This window comes from Liolophura sinensis, chromosome 1 (assembly GCF_032854445.1).
Source record: "Liolophura sinensis isolate JHLJ2023 chromosome 1, CUHK_Ljap_v2, whole genome shotgun sequence".
NCBI classification, from domain to species: domain Eukaryota; kingdom Metazoa; phylum Mollusca; class Polyplacophora; order Chitonida; family Chitonidae; genus Liolophura; species Liolophura sinensis.
Genome location: NC_088295.1, coordinates 16,734,379 through 16,757,625, shown reverse-complemented (window position 1 = coordinate 16,757,625; position 23,247 = coordinate 16,734,379). Strand labels below are relative to the sequence as shown.

General features: G+C 38.4%; 3 protein-coding genes across 3 annotated transcripts in view; 2 read left to right on the top strand and 1 right to left on the bottom strand.

The window, feature by feature from the left end:
• LOC135461238 (zinc finger ZZ-type and EF-hand domain-containing protein 1-like) overlaps positions 1 to 2,501 on the top strand; it is a 51,554-nt gene extending 49,053 nt beyond the window's left edge. The window contains exons 76-78 of the mRNA XM_064741809.1: positions 3 to 35; positions 332 to 403; positions 1,024 to 2,501. Of these exons, the coding sequence (XP_064597879.1) occupies positions 3 to 35; positions 332 to 403; positions 1,024 to 1,122 (204 nt within the window). The 3' untranslated portion in view covers positions 1,123 to 2,501. The remainder of the gene's footprint in view (positions 1 to 2; positions 36 to 331; positions 404 to 1,023) is intronic.
• Positions 2,502 to 3,043: 542 nt separating this feature from the next.
• Positions 3,044 to 13,951, bottom strand: LOC135480329 (26S proteasome non-ATPase regulatory subunit 12-like). The gene is made up of 11 exons (XM_064760153.1): positions 13,824 to 13,951; positions 8,894 to 8,953; positions 7,545 to 7,673; positions 7,235 to 7,342; positions 6,856 to 6,960; positions 6,464 to 6,613; positions 5,882 to 6,016; positions 5,338 to 5,450; positions 4,619 to 4,796; positions 3,482 to 3,559; positions 3,044 to 3,335 (listed from the first exon to the last, which is right to left on the bottom strand). The coding sequence occupies exons 1-11, from the start codon at positions 13,917 to 13,919 to the stop codon at positions 3,126 to 3,128; spliced, it is 1,362 nt and encodes a 453-aa protein (XP_064616223.1). The 5' UTR covers positions 13,920 to 13,951; the 3' UTR covers positions 3,044 to 3,125.
• Positions 13,952 to 14,336: 385 nt separating this feature from the next.
• Positions 14,337 to 23,247, top strand: part of LOC135471261 (cytoplasmic phosphatidylinositol transfer protein 1-like) — a 30,612-nt gene continuing 21,701 nt past the window's right edge. Inside the window, exon 1 of the mRNA XM_064750424.1 lies at positions 14,337 to 14,516. Within this exon, the coding sequence (XP_064606494.1) occupies positions 14,469 to 14,516 (48 nt within the window). The 5' untranslated portion in view covers positions 14,337 to 14,468. The remainder of the gene's footprint in view (positions 14,517 to 23,247) is intronic.

Genomic DNA, 23,247 nt, shown 5'->3' with positions numbered 1-23,247 from the left:
CTGAATTATTCTTGATGGTAGAGAACCTAGCCATCGTAAGTAGTTTTCTGAATCAGATTGCAGTTCTGATGCTGGTTGTCATTTACCTAACAGAACTCTCCATACCTTCACAGCTTCTCATGTCTTTCAAAGCGGTATAATCCCCAATGAAATAAATAAACAAACAGGCCCTTAGACTTTGCCAGAAACAGCAGTAGAAATTCTGACATAGTAGAGATACGGATGGTATCAGTGCACAGCTGGGACCGAGCCCCCCTCATGTGTGAAACGTATCTTGTTGGTGTTGCTGGGTTAGTTAGCGGTATTAATGGGACTTGTGCTTGTATTACAGGAGCGTGGTGTGGTCAACAGTTACCTGTTGTCTGTGCAGGACCTGGATGAGCTCAGGAAGAGGGTTGTCCAGGTGAGTCAGTGGGCAACTATAAATCTCATTAAAGCATTTTCCAGTGGGGTATCCACTTCTGACTTATAACTGTTTGAGACCTGCAGCAAAGTTTGCGTCAGTGAGGTCAGGTGAAGACAGACAACCAATTTATTACAGGCCCCATGTTCCTGAAATGCTTCTGGTGATACTGTTCTCAATTTCTGTTGCAATGCAGCTCCTTCAGTAGTGGTTGCTATTTTCCTAACACTGATTGTAAAACAATTCCCAGCACTCCTTGATAAGTTAAGGATTATGGAACTGTGGACCAGAATGATTTGTTGAGTATAAATCACAACAGTTTGGTGTCAACCTACCTATGCTCTTTTGATGGATCTGAGACCAGCTTTCACTAAACTCCATATTTTGATTGTCCTTTATAAATAGCATGCAGATAGCATACATTTAGACAGAGAAATATGTGTACTTAGTTTATTGAAAGCAGTCGTTAATTCACATAAGAGAAAAATTCTTGAGTGTGGTGTTACGCATCAATTGGTCAAATAAATCTCTAGATGGCCTTACGCTGTCTTTGTACTGCACACCTTCAGAGATATCTGAATAATGCTTTGTATCAGTATTGTGTACATTTATGTTAACAGGGACTTCGAAATGTTGCTGCAGTCAGTGTACAGATAGGGGAGATCAATCTTGCAACCAAATTGTGTTCCAAGCCACAGACCACAAAAAAAACCAACTGAATGGACTGAGTTACAACTTAACTGCTGTGATAACACTCTTTAAAAGATTCATGAAACCCAATATTATTTGTGCCAATTTAGTTTATACCATGTTCACATGTATGAGTATCAATAAGCTTTCTGTCTTATTCTTGGGGGTTAAAATGTCTTTTAAGGTATAAAGGCTTGACTGACCAGTCAAACATAGACACTTAATAAATTATGTCAGTGAAAGATTGGATGATGTTTAAAAACTATTATGGCTAGGACACAGTTATGTTTCATGAATCCTCTAACATATTTATTGATTGATGTAAGGTAATGTGATAAAGAGTGCCAGAAGGATTGTGTTTTGATATGAATATATGCAGTTACTCAACCATTGGTTGGAAGATTCCAATAATACTTGTACACATCTATAACTGTAAACTCAAAACAGAAAGTGGTTTCCCTGACGAGGTGTTAGAATTTCCTGCTCATGATCAGATGCTTGCATCCAGCTCAGTGATTATTGTACATGTACTTTGTCAGTGTAAATCCAGGCTATCTTCTGGTCATTGTTTCTCTTTCCTTTTATACAAAACCAGTCGAGTTGGAATTTTCAGATACCAAGGTCACTACTTATGCTCAAGGAATATCTAAGGTATGTTGTAGCCACCCATTTTTATATAGGCTTTTAGAGGCATATTCGTAAGTGACATCACTGTTGACAACATACAGTGGTATCAGCACCCATGCTAAATATGTGTCCACTCTTCAGGATTCTTAACAATGTCAAATGGTTTCATTTTACAAAAGCTTTTGTTTACTATTCATTGTAAAGGTGGTTGCCAGCAAGATTAGGTACAATTTATGAAGACAGAGAAGGTTTTTGATGCATAATTTTTTTGATTGATAAAAAATGAAAGCTTGAAGAATAATGTGCTCGATTTTAATATTAGGGGTATACATGTGTGTGTGTCGTGCTGAATTTCAGTGTATTAAGTGCACATGTATGTAGTGTTGTTTTTGTGTAGGATGTATCTCCTGGGTAATTTTTGTCAGTGAAATATGTGCACAAAACACTTCAACTGTTTACCAGTGTGATACCTACATCTTCTATGAATTGTATATGTAGCATTGCGCAATAGATTCAACATTTTTTAAGAAACTTTTTTTATACACAGTGTGTATCAGTATGGTTTGGTTTTAAGAATTGGAGGAAATTAATGTTATTGATACAAATGTATCAAGCCTCTTAACAGTAAATAATGTCTAGTGTGAAGTTAAAACATACCTAAGGAATCAATGTAGTGTTCTTTTTCTATAAGATAGAATTGTGGAATGCAGAATAATTATTCAGTTTAGGCCATCCTTATAACATTATGGCAATTTTAATCAAACAACAATAAATTTCCACTCTCAGTATAATTTGTTTTGTTTGGAGTCAGTATATTCAGCGCATGTGGTATATAAATTCCTTTGTTGTGTAACGTTCTCCTTAACCACAACATAATGATATAGTCACTCATTTCATCTTCCAGTGAGGCATCACTATATTTACTTTATAAACTGGAGTGCAGGGTTAAACAATTCCCCATTGCCAAATATTCTTTCCGACCAACCTCCTGACAAAGCTTTGTGCAAAGCATCAAGAGGTGGATTCCAACTAGCAGTGTAATTCATTGGTTCAGAGCCATGCAGCATTTTAACCTTAATAGCTTTTGCAGGCCCCTTCATGATAAATATCTAAACACTGGGCTAGCCTGCTTCAAAATGACTCGAGCTGAAGTGATGGAAATACCATTGAAAGCCTTAAAAAAATTCACAGTTTTGGTCAGAAACATCTACTGATGTTAAAGTTTGGCTTATTCATTGCTTTCCTGAGCTGAACATCTTTACGCTCTCTTTCTAATATTCTGGTTGGTCATCGTGATTATCACCGAGAACAAAACAATACAGGGAATTTGATGTCAAGTTTAATGACAATGACAAAACACACAAGTAGATGCCATAGAACTGGCCAAGCACAGAGAAAATAGATGTTAATAAAGTTTGTGGACCATTTCTTCCTTCGTGATGAGATGGTTGGTTTTGTTGACCAGCTGCATGAGGTCATTGCTGTTACATGCCCAATCATTCAGTATGTCATTAGGATCTTTACGCTGGCTGAAGTTAATAATTCCGTCCAAGCGATCAATTTTGGCTGTAACTGTCTTATTCACTACAAGATTGGATAAGAACTCTTCTGTATCCTATAAAATAAAAACAAAAGTTGCATTTAGAAAATCTTGCAGAAAGAATGTCAAGGACTGGCTAAGGGAATTCAGGTTTCTTAACTGGCAATAAGACTGAACGGGTTCTGAAGACCAGAACTGATACTCGAACATTATTTACTTACACTTTCAGGTAAATCCAGTAAATCAGACATCTTCTTCATCCTTATCCGTGTGTAATACTTTGCCATCACTCGAATATTCTGAAATTTAACATTTTACTTTATACAAAACAAGTATGTGTATTTCCTGTACCAGTGCCACATGTCCTGCATACCATCAGAACACAATTATCAAATAGTTTCGAGAATACACATACCTCGTAGTCCCTGATTGTTCAGATGTACAAGAGACCGTACAACCACTCTCCATATCCAGCCATGTCACTTGCCAAAACTGGCAAACCTTTGCGGAATTTTGTCCAACAACATTCTTTTGCAAAATTTAGTTATTTATTTTCTTGTGTTTTTTCAAAGCCATACTCAAGAATTTTGAACTACGTGTTATGGATAGAGGAAACTGGAGTGACTGGGTGAACCATCACCCTTTGGCAATTTAGAAACAAACTTTCTGAAGTGATGTACAAATATGCAAACCATGTTGGTGAATGACGTGTGAAACACTGAACTACGAGAACCGTTGGACGCTTATTGTCACCAATAACAGGGAAAGCAGGGGAATCTACAATATCATGTCCCAGGACAGTTTTAAACCAGCACCTTGAAAGGCAAGCACATGAACTGCTTGGTCACAATCCGCTCCCACATTGTTTTCAACAATCTTGCTACCTGAGAAAAGTTAAATCAATATGCAAGTTTCGAGATCCAACGTTAGGATACCAAAGTGACGTCGCTTAATATGCCAAGGAAGGATCATTCTACTAATTTTGGAAGTGGTACATTGAATACAGAAAACTAATTAAACATGATCAGTTAAATTGTCTGAATTATGCTCTCAAGTTTGGGTTTGGGTATCAAGTATTGAAAAAAAATAACCACATTCTGTCGGTAGTTTAATCGATACTGCCATATTAAAATACAGACAAGCCCAACCATGCCTTAAAGCGACAACATCAGTCTGCACTGGGACGTCAATCTGTTGTTGTTATGAAGCAGTTCAAAATTTACATATTTTAACATGTTACAGATTTTTGGACTGACGGACAGTCATGAGGACTACAATGTGCTAGAGCAGAAGATGATAGATGAGTAATACTACAACGCTGATGTACAAAGCCAGAGGGAAGACTAACATTTACTCACATGTTCCACTACCCTGGTCTTCAGATCCTGCCAGCGTTTAGCACCACCCTCTGTCTTAGTGTTAAATACATGTGTGGGTGGGTTGCCAGGGGAGCCATTCTTCAGCTCTGTCTCATACTGCTGGCACAAGTGCTTCCACTGAATGATCTCTGCTGTTGTGAAGAGTTTCAGTAACTCCCTGGGAAGCAAAACCATGAAAAGAAACTTAATTAAAATCCTACACAATGAACTAAACACACAGACAATTAGAAAAAAATGTCCACTGATTCTAAATCCTAGATGGGCCATTTGAAATTGGGAATTATAAAATTAGTGTTGGACATATTTTCTCCAATGTGATATTTGTGTTAAAGCACCATATGAATTATAGCCTTTTGTCCTCCAGAATAGATGGCTTGGCCCAGTTACATCACACCACACAGCAAAGAATGGGGAGATTACCAGTTAGGGATTCCTTTCTCCCAAAAACTGATGCAGTGGTGATGTAAGAAGTACCTCAACATCAGGAAACCAAACTTCTTATACATGTACTACAACACCTATAATTTGATTGGTGTCTACAAATCTTGTAAGACATTCAAAATGAAGGATGCAAAAGGTAATTACAGCCTACTTTATTCATGTTAATGTTACCCTACACCACTATTCAAGTGTTCAAACACATGCTGTCACAAAAGATGAACACTCTGTTGAGCAGTTACATCACAATAAAACAGTACCTGTACTTGGGCAATTCCTCTGTGTTCTTCTCATCCTTAACTCTGTGGATCAGATCTGACTGTTCATTGTCATAAGGGGCCAGGGTCAGGTATACAATGACACAGCGAAGGGCCTGTAACAGCAAAAACCACTTTACTAACTGACAATCCTCTGTGAATGGAAGATTCAATACCGAAAAGAGAAAAACTGAAGAGAATATACAGTATGTGACCTATAATCCCATGACTATAAAATTACTCATTTTGCCTCATTCTAGATCTATTGATCCTTCTAGGCTTGTGAAATTTGTATGGAAGACAGGATGATAACCTACTGGAAAAATGTATTTCACAACAAAAGTAATGTTTTTTTCTTAACTTTCTTGCCCATAAAAAAAAATCACTTTTTGAGCAAATTTTTAGGTCAAATAAGTATACCCTCCCATTTTACAACGATAAAAAGTTGGACTAGACATGCAGCACTACAAGTCATCTATAAACTACTCAGCTACATGTAAATGGCAATTCTGACAGAAAACTTATCCATAGCTAGTAACAAATGAACCTCCTTCATCTTGTCCGTGTCCTCTTTGATCTGTTTGGTGTTGTAGATGGCCAGATAGTGCCGACAGATGGCCAAGTAGGATCCTTCATGCTCATCCAGATCTATCATCAACTTGTAATATTTCAACTTTAGGTCCTACATAACAAACACATAGACTGTAATTATTATTACATTTAGAATAACTTCAAACGCACACTCAAAGCAAGAAAGACTTGAGATATCACGCAGAAGACCCTCAATAATGCTTCTTTCAATAATGCTTTAGTAAAATTCTTCACTTTCAAGAGTTTTACAATTGTTACAAGGACAATGGATGATACACTCACTACCTTAGATAATTAGAGCTAACTATTTCACATAAGAATTCTTTGCTCAGCTGCCTCTTCATGTGATAAAATATTGGTAAACCAATGTATATAAAACATCTCTAAATTAATCAAAACTAGAAAGAAAATAAGAAATTTGCAGCTGATGAAAAAAAGATGACAGGAAATGAAAACAAAATATAAAACTTCAACATTTGCACTGCTTTATTTGCAACTTTGTAACCTAAGTGAATATTCTGTATTTATCTTGCCATACCATCGCTTCATCGTCATCAAAGAATTTGGTGTTGATTTTCTTGCTGATAATTTGTGTGCGAATGTAATCCTTCTTGGCCAAACAAAGTCTCATCTGTTCTAAAATGAACTCCACTTTCTCCCTCTTCTCCATGGAACCAAAAGTTTCCACCTGTGTTAAGCAAAAATGAAAAAAATCAATACCACTGGGAATGTCCAGAACTAAGCAAGACATTGATTCACCTCTACAGGAATGTAGAAATACACTACAAGGTGTAGCTGCACCTTGGCCAGCAAAAGTTAGATTTGTGGCAAGAACTGTCTTAGATCACTGTGCCAGGCATCAAGTTGAAATAAAACCGACATCAGTGCCAACAGAGAGTAACCTGAACCGCAGCTTTAGAGGCCACCTACCTGTAACTCCTGTAACACATTAGCTGCTTCAGTTATGTCCCCTCCATCCTCTTTGATCTTGGCCAAGGTACGAGTTAGTCTGGCTCTCTCTATTTCTACATAAATCTACAACATATGTTATCAACTTTAAGTAGATTTTAAAAAATATTCAACCAAAATCATCATGCAAACAAGTCAAATATTATTAATTTTCCCTAACATTTAAAACTGGTAAACTTAAAAGACAGTGGTGGTAGATGTAGCATGTAACATAAACTCATGAAAACCAAAACTAAATGTTGAAATATGCATGCATATTCATGTAACTAACACTGATAAAATAAACCCATAAAATGTAGCGGCAAAACATAAATGCAAGCAAATGCATGTATATACATACCTTCCCAGCTGTGACAGTTCTGAGAGTGTCGATGAGTTTCAACCTGACTTCCAAGTTAGGAGTTTTATCCACATAGCTACAAGCTTCCTGAATCATCTTGGTCACAGACTGCAAACAGAAATGCAGCACAAGTAAACATGATACTAAAGCATTCGCAAACTCCCAACATTGGTGAAAACTTCTAATGTTGATCAGAAATACAAGGGTAGGACAATAATCTATAAATCATCCAAACTTAACTATTGTTTTTTTTCCTTCTTACCCAACTCCCACTGAACGTTCTATTTAACTCAATAACTCAGATTTTTACCTGCTTTATTTGTCCTCTTTTCTTGGTTAGAACGACAATATTCTCATTGAGAGCATCCCAGTTTTGAGTATCAAAACAGAGTTTGACAATGGCAACCAGGATCCGGCTAGTGGAATGTGTGTCAGCTCCCTGGTTGCAAGACAAAAACAAGAAATGTAAACACAGACTATTTGAAAAGCCGCAGGACATAAACAAAACATGTGGACATTATGCAGGTGCTATCTGTGTGCAGGATATAAACAAGACATGTAGACCTTATACCACTGCTACCTAGGTGCAGGACATACACAAGACATGTAGACATTATGCAGGTGCTATCTTGGTGCAGGATATAAACAAGACATGTAGACCTTATACAGGTGCTACCTAGGTGCAGGACATACACAAGACATGTAGACATTATGCAGGTGCTATCTTGGTGCAGGATATAAACAAGACATGTAGACCTTATACAGGTGCTACCTAGGTGCAGGACATACACAAGACATGTAGACATTATGCAGGTGCTATCTTGGTGCAGGATATAAACAAGAAATGTAGATCTTATACAGGTGTTACCTAGGAGCAGGACATAAACAAGACATGTAGACATTATACAGGTGCTATCTTGGTACAGGATATAAACAAGACATGTAGACATTATACAGGTGCTACCTAGGAGCAGGACATAAACAAGACATGTGGACACCATACAGGTGCTATCTGGGTGCAAGATATAAACAAGACATGTAGACCTTATACAGGTGCTACCTAGTGCAGGACATAAACAAGACGTGGACATTATACAGGTGCTACCTAGGAGTAGGACATAAACAAGACATGTGGACACCATACAGGTGCTATCTGGGTGCAAGATATAAACAAGGCATGTAGACCTTATACAGGTGCTACCTAGTGCAGGACATAAACAAGACGTGGACATTATACAGGTGCTATCTGGGTGCAGGATATAAACAAGACATGTAGACATTACAAAGGTGCTACCTAGGAGCAGGACATAAACAAGACATGTAGACATTATACAGGTACTACCTTCATGCAGGGCATAAACAAGACATGTAGACATTATGCATGTTACCTAGGAGCCGGACATAAACAAGACGTGGACATTATACAGGTGCTATCTGGGTGCAGGACATAAACAAGACATGTAGAAATTATATAAGTACTACCTCCATGCAGGACATAAACAAGACATATAGACATTACGAAGATGCTACCTAGGTGCAGGGCATAAACAAGACGTAGAGATTACAAAGGTTCTACCTGGGTGCAGGGCACAAACAAGACATGTAGACTTTATATATGAAACATATGATCCATGAAAGAATATACACAAAACAACTTACTGTCCTTGTTTGTTTTTCTAAAGATAGTAGAATATCCAATGCTTCAGTCAGCTTTCCTTGCTGAAAAAGTGAAAAATATGATAAATATTTACATCACAGTTGTCTATTTATCACACATAACACAGAATGCAATATATGTTTTGAAGTTAATCACAAAGGATAACAACTCAACTAGCAGTGAAAATATATGAATTTTACACCAAAACAAAACACTCTCAACCAAGTAACTATCGCATTTCATACATGCTGTAGTCAAATCTCCCCACCATAATAGAACCTCAGCCTGACTTATCGACCAGATATATACACATGAGAGAAACCTGCTGAGCTATAGAACATGAGAGGCAGGCAGCTGAGCTCATTCCCCTGTGTGCGGCGAAGTTTTAGTGAGATTTTCGGCACGAGAGGCCGTTTAAAAACAGAGATCTAGTCCAGTTTTTTTTTTGAAAAGATGTATTTCAACGGCAACGTAATAACTCTTCTTCCTGCGTTTCGTCAGCCGCCATTTTGAGCACTCACGTGGGATAGTTGAGGGTCACGTGGTATATTAGAGCGAAAATCTGCTGAGACGAATGCGCTCATGTGCGGTGAAACAAGTGTAGAGTAAGTTGCTGCGCTGACCACCTCTCGTGATCGACAGCTCAGCAAGTTTCTCTGTTGTGCGCCAGGCTTAAGGAAGAGACAGGCTTTAGGATGTCGCACAGAAAAGTAACTGTTTTGTCAGTTGCATTCGTTCGGTTCGTAAATAAAGATGGAATAGTTTTTTTTTGTGTAGCTACATGTAGTATTTTGACTGATGCTTCCTCTCCAGCCAACACTAACTGGGCACACTGTTGGCATTGGTCTGACGTTCAAGTATAATTGTTGTGCAAACTTGCTGATGCGCATTATATATGCATGGTTGGCTGAATGTTTATAATCTTGGAAACCTCCTTTTGCGTTCTGAGCTCTGAGGCTAGCAAAGGTTTCCGATTTTATAGTTACTCTTCGATATTTGCAGGAAAAAAAATCGTCCCGCAATCACAGGCGTTGATCATTGAATACGATACGACAAGCCGATGAACGTATTTGCAGTAATGTTTTGCAGAAAAGGACAGCCAATCGAATAAAGTGTTTTCAGAGGCAGGGAGCACTGCACTCACCAGGCTAGCCAGACACCCGTCCACCCGTCCAGCTGGACGGGAAATCCAGCCATAGGGGGTATTTTTGACGGGCAAAAATTTGAATCAACATTTTTTTACGGCGAGTCCCAGCCCACAGACCAGTACACTGTTTCAAAGTGTAGTAACATTATATGTATACTAGACTGTGAATATTTTTCTAACATGTAAGTTTTCAAAGTGTATTCAAATATGTATTCAGATGACAGAAATGATGTTTGACATGCACTACTGTGTCACTGCGCCAAAAGTTAATTTCTCGACATAGATATGTGACTGATAGCACATGTATTTAAATTGTTTCTTGTTTTGTTTTTTGTATTTTACAAAGTTTATTTCTACCTACTGTGACTTAGCTGTTCAAATCGTATGATGATTGGTGACACTACTCTTTTAGTGAGTGGCAGTCACAGATTCAGTGGTGATAATTTTGCCTGTTCTCAGTCTCAGAGCTATGTATACTGTATTCTGATTTGGTTCCGTTGCATTTTAATGTGAAGTAGTGTAACTCTGAGTGACATGCACCTGAAGTGCCAAATTACCATGCATTTTGATTGTTTTCCTTTTATATGTATTTTTGTGTATTTTATTGTTCACAGTTTATTTATTTCTACCTCCTGATTCACAGCATTCACACTTGAACTGCTGCGCCAAATTGTTATTGTCTTCCTTGCATCTGTATTGAATTTTGTATTTTACAGATCAATTTGTTTTTCTACCTCCTGTTTCACACTTGGTTGTCCAAAGCATAACAGATTGTAACCTTACATAGTTTAATATAAAATTTATGTACTCTTTTTAGTGTCAGTCATTGGTGGGAAAAGTGTGATATATTGGGTGCCCCCCAAAACAGTCAATTTCTTGGGGTCTAATAGTAATACATTATTTCCAGTGATATAATAGCAATTAAAGCTATTAAAAGGCCTTGATTTTCAATGATACAGTGGCGATAAAATGTCTCCCGTGGCAGACCGCCTGCTTATTTACGGCGGCCCCCAACCCCGCTGGACGCCCTATTGTCAGATCCTGGCTAATGCCCTGACTGCACTGTGCCTTCACAGAGGCATGGCAGACCTCCCGATAGACAAGGTGCTGCGCCACATGATTAACTGCTAACTAGGGGGGTCTGGAAGAAATTTTATATCATTTAGGGTATCTCTTTTTTTCTGCCATTTACACACTACAGCTCTTCAGCACTACAATAGTAAAAAACAGGCTGAGTGTTCAGACTGATCTCAAGAGCACAGCCAATCAAATGTGCATCTGCTGGTATGCTATGACAACACAGGAGAGTAGATGTGAGCATGTAAATAGGACAAAAATGCATCCCATTTTCTTACTGGCATGTACAAGACATCTGCATTTTTTTTTTGGGACACTCCCTCACTTCTAAGATGTTCCTTGGGACAACATATATTTCTTGCTGGGGTTGTCATTGGTGTTAGAAGCCAGTCAGACCAAAAAGTTATCCTTCCTTGTACTCTAAAGGCATTGATATCGACATCAGTCTGACAGCCAAGACGTTGTTATGTCACATGGTCAGTTGACCTTTCCCATCATACTGATGTAAGCAAACAAGACTTTCTGCAAATGTGTGTGCTACATCACCACTAGTGCAAATTAAGGCGATGGAAGAGAAGTGAGCATCAAATTTGAGATTCAGTGGCCGGTAGTGATCAACTTTCTCAGTGTTAGATGGATTGCTTGAAGTGCAAAGATAAATCATTACCTTATGTGAGGAGGGTTGTTTTAACGTGGCCAGTATTAAATGTTGATTTTTATCACCTGAGGTATAGTGCTCGCTGACACTTCAGGGGTGGCAGCCAACTGTCACTTTTTCGTCTGAGTTGGTTCTGACGACAATGACAGCCCTAACATGAAATACAGGCACGGAAAAAATTATTAGACCACCCTTGCTTTCTCCCATTTCTTGTTAATTTTAAAACCTTGCAACAACTGAAGGAACATTTGTTTGGGCAAAGAAAGTGATGAAAACAGAAATAGTTCATAAGGGTTTTATTTAAGAGGTGATATCTATCAGTTTCTCTATGACTTTCTTGACAATGACCAAAATCACTTAAGTTCATACATCTGTAGATGTGGCAACTGTATTCTCAAAACATTTTGGCATTTCATTTTTTCTCCTGTCTCCTAGTCACGTAGTCACATGACTCTCAGTCCCCTCACACGGGAGTTAGTACTTGATTGCATGCCCATTGTTTTTGATGACTGCAGCCATGCGCCTTGGCATGCTCGCCACCAGTTTGTTACATTGCCCTGCGGTCACAGCAGCCCATTCCTGTTGCAAAAAATTCGAACAAATTTGCTTTGTTTTTGGGCTTGTGGTTCTCCATTTTGAACTTGATAATATTCCACAGGTTTCAATTGGATTCAGATCAGGTGACTGAGCAGGCCAATTCATGGTTCGAATGTTCCGGTTCTCTATCCAGTTTTAACTGACCTTGCCGTGTGGCAAGGGGCATTGTCTTGTTGGAAAATCCAGTCATTTGAGCCAGGAAAGAGTTTAGCAGCTGATGAAGAAGACTGTTTTCAAGAGTAGCTCTGTATGTGACTTGGTTCATTCTCCCTTCACATAACTGCATCTGTCCTGTTCCACCCATACTGAAACAACCCCAGATTATCACTGATCCACCCCCCATGCTTTACAGTAGGAGCAAGGCAGTCTGGTTTTTAGGCTTCCCCAGGCTTCCTCCTAACCAGTAAGTTGGCTGGAGTAGGCATCAACTCAGCTTCAAGAAGTCGGTTTCGAACTGTTCTTGCTGAACAAGTCACATTTGTTGACAATGCCCACTCATTTCTAAGGTCTCTGGAGGCCTGACGACGATTCTTGATACAGGACCGGATGAGTGCTCGGTCATCTCGTGGGGTAGAAAGACATTTCCTGCCTTGACCAGCTAGCAGTTTTGTAGTACCATGTTCAGCTTGCTTTTTCTTGGTGTAATGAACTGCTGTCTTAGAGATCTTCAGTTTTTTGGCCACTTGTCGCTCGCTCAATCCAGTATCCAGCTGTGCCAAGATGGCTGCCTTCTGGCTCCACATAATTCTTTCGTTTTAGGCATTATGAGAGCTGACAACTACCGAGTTGTGCTGCGTCTTAATATATAAACAAGAGACCCCTATGTATGCCTACATGTAAACAGGAACCACTCTTTATGTAAGTCTGCATGTAAATGGAAAGCATGAAATTGCCTCGCATACACCCTAGGAATACAACTGACCTTAAAGCATATCAGATACGACAAAGTATTATGGAATCAGCTGGATTTTTATCGTATTCATTGTAATCTTCGGTTAATGCACCTTAGGGTTGCCAGGCATTAAAATGAACAAGAAACCAAAGAAAATATGAGTGGTCTAATAATTTTTTCCATGACTGTATATGTTGTTTTTGGGCGTCTGGTATTCGGACTAGTAGCTACCTAGTCCTTACAACAGCCAAATAATTTTAAAACTTGCAGCTGATCATGCTTTGATGATGTTCACGGAAGTCCAACCTTGTGTAAATGATTTAAAGATTCAGCATAACATCCTTAAAAAACTAGATTATTAAAGTATGTAATGATCAAAAACTAATGCAACAGATTCAGTAATATTATTATTGGTGCGGGGGCCGACATTCTAACTAAAAAATATAATTATATGTTGTTGTTGTTGTCGTGACTCGGCTAAAAAAGATCTATCCACAACTCTAGCCTTTACAGCGTGACATAGTCATAATTTATCAAGTTTTCAGATAGACCACCGTGTACCTTGGCCAGTTTTTCACATTGTGGAACTTTTTCATCAACTGTGGAACTATAATCCACTTCCATTTTCTGGATTCGTCCATCGTTAGCACCGTCCATGTTGACGCTTCTCGTCTACAGCACGTTTTAATCTGCTCTCATGAGCGATATTGAGACCTCGTGAAAATAGCACGGACTACTTTTATTCCTCACGGCTTACTCAAAGCTATTGAACTACGTTGGTTTTTTAAAAGGAGGAAGGTATGTTAATTTCATTCTGTGCCCAGGGTATAAATTGTTTCACATGAATGGACAAGCAAGTGCTTTAGCTTAACAAATAGGTAGAATGGTTTTCTATTCTACCTTCATGGTTTAAAAACTGATACCCGGATATAGGTGCTCAGCGGTGGAAATACATGACCATTTATTGGGACTCCATCACTGTGAGGAGTGCGCTCATTATCCACCTCGTTCATATTGGCCAACCCGAAGCCCAGGTGCGCTTCCGCGTGACCCAATGATTAAGGTCAGGGAATAAGAAGAGGACGTTGATTATACTCAGTAATAGTAACCACAGACCTGTCAGTTGTATACATATCGTGTAGACAGCAGTTACACGCGCCATGCACTTTGTGTGTTGAAAGTCTATGTTTTAATCAAGGCCCAGTCATGATGTTGAAGGAGTACCGAATTTGTATGCCACTCACAGTGGAGGAGGTAAGAATGTTGCCTTCAGTTCACCAAGTATGAAAGCGAACAAGGCGAAGCGTTTTTTTTTGTTTTTGTTTTTTTTTTTTTGCTTGTTTTTTTTTGTAGCGTCAGCGATGTAGAACTGTCTACTATGTTTTCAACTGTCACCATAACTTAAATTACAGCTTACAATGACAGAATTTAAAATGGCATTACTGGGTTAAATGTGTCACAATGATCTACAGTGTAATGACATTACATTACTAATGTAGGCCTAATCGTGGTTATTAAATGTGGGCATATACACATGTAAATATCGCATGAATATGGCCTTCCTAGCATGTGCCTAGGAGAGATTAATTAAAGGAAACATCTAGTGTGTTGTAATTTGTTCAGAAGGATGTGTGTACCACATATGTTGTAGCTGGTACTTGTGTGTGTGTGCAGTGGAGCTAGTATGTCATCCTGATAGGTGACAGTGTATGACCTGCCCCGTGAGATACATAGTATACAGTCATGTTATGTGAAGAAATATGGGTGTGTATATAAGAGTAGAAGAGAAAACTTATGCAGGCATGCCCATTTTCATGTGTTCAATCTTGTATGAATGCCTTACCAAATATTATGTTGCATATATAAAATATATACAGACAATAGTCAAATATACCATACAAGCAGAACAATATAAATACCTCTCGTACTTTACTGCCAATGTATTACAGCTCTCTGACATAACAAAAACATTCATAGAGGGATTAGGCTGTTAAGTTTTATAATTTTTTGTTAATTTTTGATCACTTTATGTTTTTTCAGTGTTTCATTTCTTTTGATCAAACAAACACTTTTCATTTGCACTAGCTATTTTTGCATTTCAACCAATTCTGTTGGGGGGCCTCCGTGGCTCAGTCGGTTAGCGCGCTAGCGCAGCGTAACGACCCAGGAGCCTCTCACCAATGCGGTCGCTGTGAGTTCAAGTCCAGCTTATGCTGGCTTCCTCTCCGGCCGTAAGTGGGAAGGTCTGCCAGCAACCTGCGGAGGGTCGTGGGTGTCCCCCGGGCTCTGCCCGGGTTTCCACCCACCATAATGCTGGCCGCCGTCGTATAAGTGAAATATTCTTGAGTACGACGTAAAACACCAATCAAAAAAAAAAAAAAAAAAAAAAAAAAATCAATTCTGTTGGCTTCAGTGTTTTTTTGTACACATAATTATGTCCAGTGCTTATCCTCCAAAAAGAAGATGTTTACATCGCACAATAGGGCCTTCTTTCTCCGTTTGTTAATTTTCTAAAGGTCATAGTTTGCTGACTATGCCGACTGCAGTGTGCTATACAGATCCCATTGTCCGAAGAGATCAATTTTGTATTGATCCATACACTGCTCTCTTCAAAGCATCTTTGTTCAGAATATAATGCTTTATGTTGCAAAACTCAAAAGCTAACAGCCTAGTCCAATAATTTGCTACTAATTTCACTAGATCTAGTCACAGGGATTTATCACAAAGATCAAAGACCTGCAATTAAGTTGATGCAGGGAGACTTGACCTTCCTGAAGTCATCCCGACATGCCCACGGAGCTATGATTTCCTTTGATTACTAGCTATATGATTTGCTAGAGCTGGACCGTGGTAGACAGGGCGTGGCATAATTCCTTCTGGACTTGTCAGTCGTTATACTCGCTAGGTTTTAATTAGTGTATCAGATTTGTGTACTTGTCAGTAAGTCAGGAATAGGTCATTAGAGAGAGAAATTATACAGTCTTTGCAGTGCTTCATCGATTAATAGTAAATTATAAAAAACAGGTCATTGGTGCGGAGGAAAAATGAATGCTAGAAATGGATTTATTTCAACCTGAAGTCATTGTTATTTTTTTTTTAATAGAAAGTACATGTATGTGTCAGTTGTACTGATATCATGCAGTGAACTGACGGGCCCACTGTTTATTTTTCATCATTTTAACCAGAATATAAATGTGTTTCTGACAGTATACTCCTCAGGAATCCACCAGAATGTTGTCCAATACTAGTTCCACAAGTCAATGCTCAAAGTGAAGGTTTTAATGAATATAACAGTAAACAGATTTTAGGGATTCCATGTTCTTATTTTTAAATGTTTTGCTGTATGCAGCTGTGGTTTTTATTATCTGAATGTTACCCTGAAAAAGTAGCCAGCTACTTGAGAGAGAATTAAATGAGGTGAAATAAGAGCATTGGTCAGACTTGGGGGTTGCCTGACATTTCGTTTTCTGCAATAGTAGCGGGCTGCAGGGAGCTGGTAACCGGCCTCTAAATTACTGGAGTCAGAACGAGAATCAGATTCACAGATGTCCGCTCAAATGTGGTGAGGGTACCATTTAACTCCTTCTGACCCTACATGTATATAGATACAGGTAAAATTACTTTAAAAGATAAAGGCTGATATTTTTACATGTAGTATACCAAGTAAGTTAAGGTGACAGTTGATGGTTGAAAGGGTGTGATTGTGAATACAGTATGTAAAGGGAGCAGATGTGTATATATCCTGGGTCGTTTGGTGTAAGAGGAAATGACCGTGGAAGCGGGATGACATTCCAGCACATTGGTCCATGGCCACCCCTTCCGCTGTCACATCGTGATGGGAAACTTGAAACCTGTCTTGTCAAATTTATCTTCAGGATATATTTAACCTATTACTTCAGAAACTTGTTGACACAGAAGCATGAACAGGTATTCACGGCTTTCAGACAGAATTTAAATGCATATGTACCCTATTTCTTCTAAAATTTGGGACACCTGATCTGCTCATTTTAGCCAATATGTAGGTAAATCTAGCAGGAATATTGAGTTTCTTTTTTTTTTTCACATGATTAGACTATCTAAAGAACGACATCCTGGTATCTTTACTTTTTCAAAAGGCTGGTTAAGAAATGTTATATTCCTCTGTCAGCACTACTAATATCATTCCTCTGTCAGCACTACTAATATCATTCCTCTGTCAGCACTACTAATATCATTCCTCTGTCAGCACTACTAATATCATTCCTCTGTCAGCACTACTAATATCATTCCTCTGTCAGCACTACTAATATCTGTCCCAGATTTAGAAGAATTAGGGTATACATTTAGCATGTCATGTATAACAGCTATATCTACATGGATATAACAGATAGTCATAAAGAGAGGCTTATGTTCCATAACGTTTTGACTGTAATCCTTAAATGTCACTAATCTCACATACTGCAAAGTCACATAATTATTAAAAAAAAAACAGAGGCTTAAAAATTAAAATAAAAATCTAGTATCGAATATGTCACATACCATTTGCCTGACCTGAACTTCCAAATGTTCTTTAAATGTTTTAGGAGATATGACTATATTCATTTACATGATGTAAATGAATATAGTTCTGATGCTTACAGGATAATATTATCCTGTACTCGTCATGATATAGAAATACATTGGCTACCATGCATGACCATGTATTTATTGCAGTGTTACTGACCAGCATATTTTACCCAGTATATGAGAGTCACTCGTAACATTTCTGTGTTAAATCTCTGCCATTTGCCAAGTATGTTCCTTGTGCAAGTATTTTGTTCCTGTTGTAAACTTTGATATTTTCAAAATCACTTTGATTCTAGGGATGTTATTAAAATCTGACAGTGCCCTCAGGGGTGCGGAGTGAAAACTGTGAATGTGAACGTCCTCTTCTGGATTACAGTCTGGCAGGATGAAAGAGAAATGTCTGCCCACACTGCTTGGAACTAAGTTATTACTCCAGTTCATACGAAGGCACTAATGCAGTTCTGCTTCAGGTGTAATCAGATACGGCAGTTGCCAGTGGGACTGAAGCAGATTATTAGCCGTCTAATCAGATTTGGTGGCTCACCATTCCTAAGCTTTCAGGACATCATGATAAGGCCAGCCTTGAACTGGTATGATTCTGTCTAGGGACTTGGAGTGTACACAAGTTATTTATTATTTCATTATTTACACAATACATACCTTGCAGTGTCTAAGCCTTGAGATCAAAACCACTCATCTTTAACTGGAATGGTTATCTCTGTGGACTAAGACTGTCTATAAGTTTGTCATTATTTGTATAATACATTCTTACACCAGCTTGACATTAAAACCACCAGTATTTAACTTAAATGGTTATCTCTAGTGACTTGAAGTGTCTACAAATTTGTCATTATTTGTATAATTCAATCTGGCACCGGCTTTGCATTAAAACCACCAATATTTAACTGTAATGGTTATCTTTGTAGACTTGGACTGTGTACAAGCTTGCTATCATTGCACAATACAGCATAACATTAAAATCACCAATTTTGAACTGGAATCTTTGTGAACTTAGTCTGTCCACAAGTGTGTTATTGTTTGTAGAATTATCCAGCCATACACCAGCTTGGCATTGAGGTAGAAAGCTCCAAATTTTAGCTGTGAAGATTATACTAGTACATGGTCCAGAAGTTTATTGTTACAATACATAACAATCCAGCACCATCTTGACTTAGAGGTCAAACCAGCATTCTGACTATCCATCATGTCTCCGGTGATTTTGATTGTCCACAGTCTTATTAGTGTTGGTACCATACAATGTTGTATCAGACTTTGAGATGAAAACAAACCATCTTTAACTGAATAGCTATATGGAGACTTTGATTGTCCACAAGTTTGTTATTGTTGGTACTATACAACATTGGGTCAGAGTGACTTTGAGATCAAAACCAACCATCTTTAACTGAATAGCTGTATGAAGACTTGATTGTCCACAAGATTGTTATTGTTGGTACTATACAACATTGGGTCAGAGTGACTTTGAGATCAAAACCAACCATCTTTAACTGAATAGCTGTATGAAGACTTGATTGTCCACAAGTTTGTTGTTGTTGGTACAATACAACATTGCGTCAGAGTAACTTGAGATCAAAATAGACCATGTTTAGCTTTGAATAGCTATATGAAGTATTTGATTGTCCACAAGTTTGTTATTGTTGGTACAATACAACCAGATACCAGCTTGGCTCTAAAGTCAAATCCACCAAGCTGGTTGTCCACAAGTTATTGTTTGTTCATTATTTCATTATTTTTAAAAATAAAACTCCCACCAGTTTGACTTTGAGATCAAAACCACAAATCTTTAAATTAACAAAGATGGTTATCTTTGGAGAATCTCTAGTTTGTACAATTTGGCACCTGTTTGGTAAGATCAAAAATACATTTATGCACCATGCAGGCAAACTGGAATGGTTATCTCTGGGGATATGAATTGTCCACAAGCTAGGTTCTAAATGTAAGTGTAATGTATGAAATATACGTGATAAAAATGTGCCTAAAATGTGCATTTTTAGAGGCAAATAAAGTTGATAAAACAGTAGTATTTGTGCTGAAACATACATTTGTCCGTTGAGGTGTCATCCTACCTTCCACATAAACCTCAAATCACAATTTTAAGTTCAACAGAATTAACTGTTAGAATCGACCACAATGAACAACTTAATTCATGGGTTAAATTTTAGGTGAAATACTGTATGTCAAGAGTCTCAGCCTTTACGTTTGATTATAACGTCGCAAATTGTGTGTTTGTTCAGGTATTTCCATTTTGTCTTGAATTTCATGTAGAAGTTCAGGCTCCTTGATAACCTGCAGTCTGGGTGTAGTATTCATGTTAAGACCTACTGCTACACAGTGTAGATTAAAGCTTATCCTGAGTGTACATTTCTGTGCATGGTACAGACATGTCATTGTCACAGGGCTTACTATCTCTTCTATTTATTTAAAATTTCTGCACAAATTATGAAGGGAAAGCTTTACAAGAGCCAACAAATAGGGATGTTTCCCATGGCTTCTTTTAAGAAACACAGAGCCATTTGTTACGTTAGCTAGCATTAATGCAATTTGTTTTTCTGCTTTTCCAAACAGATGATATTTGCTGTGAGGTTTAACTGTGGATGGGATAGTCTAATTAGAGAGGTTTCTGGATTCATTGGTCTGTCAGGATGAAAATGTTATCCCTGGGCTACTTTTGCTAAATGATGTTTATGTAAAAATACTGTAGATACTGAGTGGTTATGATAAGGTCGACTTGGTTTAGAAGTGTGTCTGGGACTGTCAAATTAGCAGAGTGCTGGGTTGCCCTGTTACCTAGGTAATTGAAGCTAACTGCAGGCTCCCTGTCACACAGCCCCATGGCAGTTGATATGTTTTACTGCTGTAGTAGAGCTTTTATACCTTAAACACAGTGACCCTTTAAGTAGGAGAACATTTTACATGACTGTACAAGTCTGAGAGCATATATGCTTTAATACTCTGCTCGGCAAATGGCCAAGGTGTTTTCTGTTTCTGAAACAATCTCATCGTTACTTTATTTTGTTGCAGAATTTGTAATTAGGGCTGTTTATAGAGACTGGCATATTACTAATTAACCTGTTCAAAGGTAGTTTTACGGGTTTAGGACATTTGAAAGAGCCATGTGTCAAGCGTATGTAGGTTCCTCATGCACAGGTTTGCATTCAGTTAGAATACTAAAAATAAGCCCGAACATATCGATTAATGCCTTAAGTTGTGTGTCACAAGGAGGGTGGGAAGATTTGGATAGTGGGGGGTAGGGGGAGGGGGTGGAATCTTTGTCTCTTTGACATGATATTCAGGTATAAATTGATCACCAGTAATTACTCCTCAGGCTCATCCACATACACATGTTCTACTTTTATCTCTTCATTTTCTGTGAATCAATGTGTTACCATGGGAACAGCTTTAACCATTGTTTAGTGTTATTGATGAGAGCATCCAGTGAGCACATTTCCCTGTTTATTGTTTCTAAATGTCACTCAGCCACATGACAGTCGTGTGGCATATGGTTTGGGTTTCCCTGGCAGTACAATAGACCAGTACCATATTCATGCAGTGAGAATTCACAGTTCATAGAAGCAGTACAATAAACCAGTACCATATTCATGCAGTGAGAATTCACAGTTCATAGTAGCAGTACAATAAACCAGCTCCATATTCTTGTAGTGAGAATTCACAGTTCATAGTAGCAGTACAATAAACCAGTACCATATTCATGTAGTGAGAATTCACAGTTCATAGTAGAGCCTACTTGTACCATTATTATCTGTCTTAAATAAAACAGTGGTAAACAAAATGACCCTATGAAGATGGAATTTAGAAATGTTAAAAGTTTGAATGTATTGCTTTATTAAGTCAGTTATATAAGTAGGGAGTATGGCATAAAACACCAAATAAATAAATGAACATAAATAGGCATACATGTAAATCAAAGGTGATATTTTTCAGATCTAATTACTTTAAAAAGAAATAATGTGAATCCATTGTATAATAACAGTTACACTGAGGATGACTTGGATTTTATGGAAAATATGAAATATCTGTTGGCATGTTCTTCCTCAAATAGACACCATGCAGCCAAACAAATCTTCTACCCTAGAGCAGGGTGTATACTAATGAAGAGGCTACAAGAAATACATGGAAAGTTTAATGACATAAAAGATAAAAAGATAAAGGTAGATATGATATAATTAGATCTGAGAGACAAGGCCAAGCTGCTAAAAGTTGGTGATTATTGTGTAAGTCCTTTAATTCATCGTATGCATTAAAGTTTACACAGTGTTAGTCATTCTTAAGGTGATATGGATTATTGCTAGATCAGCCCGTGTCAGTGACATTCAGGTGATGGGATGGTGATAGATAGAGCTCCCGCTCCTGCTGACAGACATGGAAGAAAGCTCTGCCAGCCTAAAGAAACATACTAATGTTATCCCTAGGGACAAATGCTGAACGCGCATCGCATATATGCATGTAATAAAGGGGGCTTAGGAAGTGATAGTCCAAGGACAAATCAGCTGCACTCTGTGGACTTAATTCTTCTCCTTCCCCTCCCTCTCTCCAAATCCTTACACCCATTTGACATGTTTGTTGATTTATTTATTTGTTTATTTGATTGGTGTTTTACGCCGTACTCAAGAATATATCACTGATACGACGGCGGTCAGCATTATGGTGGGTGGAAACCGAGCAGAGCCTGGGGGAACCGACCTGTTTGTTGTGTTTGCTATATATGTAAACTACACGAAGCATCAGATGCCGCCTGTTCTACAACAGACCAGAATATCTCCCAAAATTTGTGTCAACAGTTCAAAATGAATGAGATACAGGTAGTTACATGGTCTGTCCATCATGTTCAGGGACATTCCTCAATTTCTCTCAAAGATTTAACATCAAATACATATACATAATTATATTCTGTAAGATATACAGAAGCTTCAGGTGAAAGTTGTCTAAGCATGAAAAGGAGGTGCATGTTGTTATACTGGTTAGTGCTTTTATATGACCAAATTTACTTTGGAGTATGCTTACGTGGCGTTCATCAGTAGTCTATGTTGATCAGCTGATTGACAGACTGTCCTGCTGTGCCAGTATGATGTGCAGTGCCCTACCCACACATTACTGTGTGGCTGATGTGCAGTGCCCTACACATACATTACTGTGTGGCTGATGTGCAGTGCCCTACCCACACATTACTGTGTGGCTGATATGCAGTGCCCTACCCACACATTACTGTGTGGCTGATGTGGAGTGCCCTACCCACACATTACTGTGTGGCTGATGTGCAGTGCCCTACCCACACATTACTGTGTGGCTGATGTGCAGTGCCCTACACACACATTACTGTGTGGCTGATGTGCAGTGCCCTACCCACACATTACTGTGTGGCTGATGTGCAGTGCCCTACCCACACATTACTGTGTGGCTGATG

Coding starts and splice junctions, on each gene's coding strand:
- LOC135480329 (XM_064760153.1), bottom strand. CDS start 13,919: ATGGACGGTGCTAACGATGGACGAATCCAGAAAATGGAAGTGGATTAT. Junction 6,961..7,234: donor GAACTGTCACAGCTGGGAAG/GTATGTATATAC, acceptor CATATGTTGTAG/ATTTATGTAGAAATAGAGAG. Junction 3,560..4,618: donor AGACCAGGGTAGTGGAACAT/GTGAGTAAATGT, acceptor GTTAAATTTCAG/AATATTCGAGTGATGGCAAA.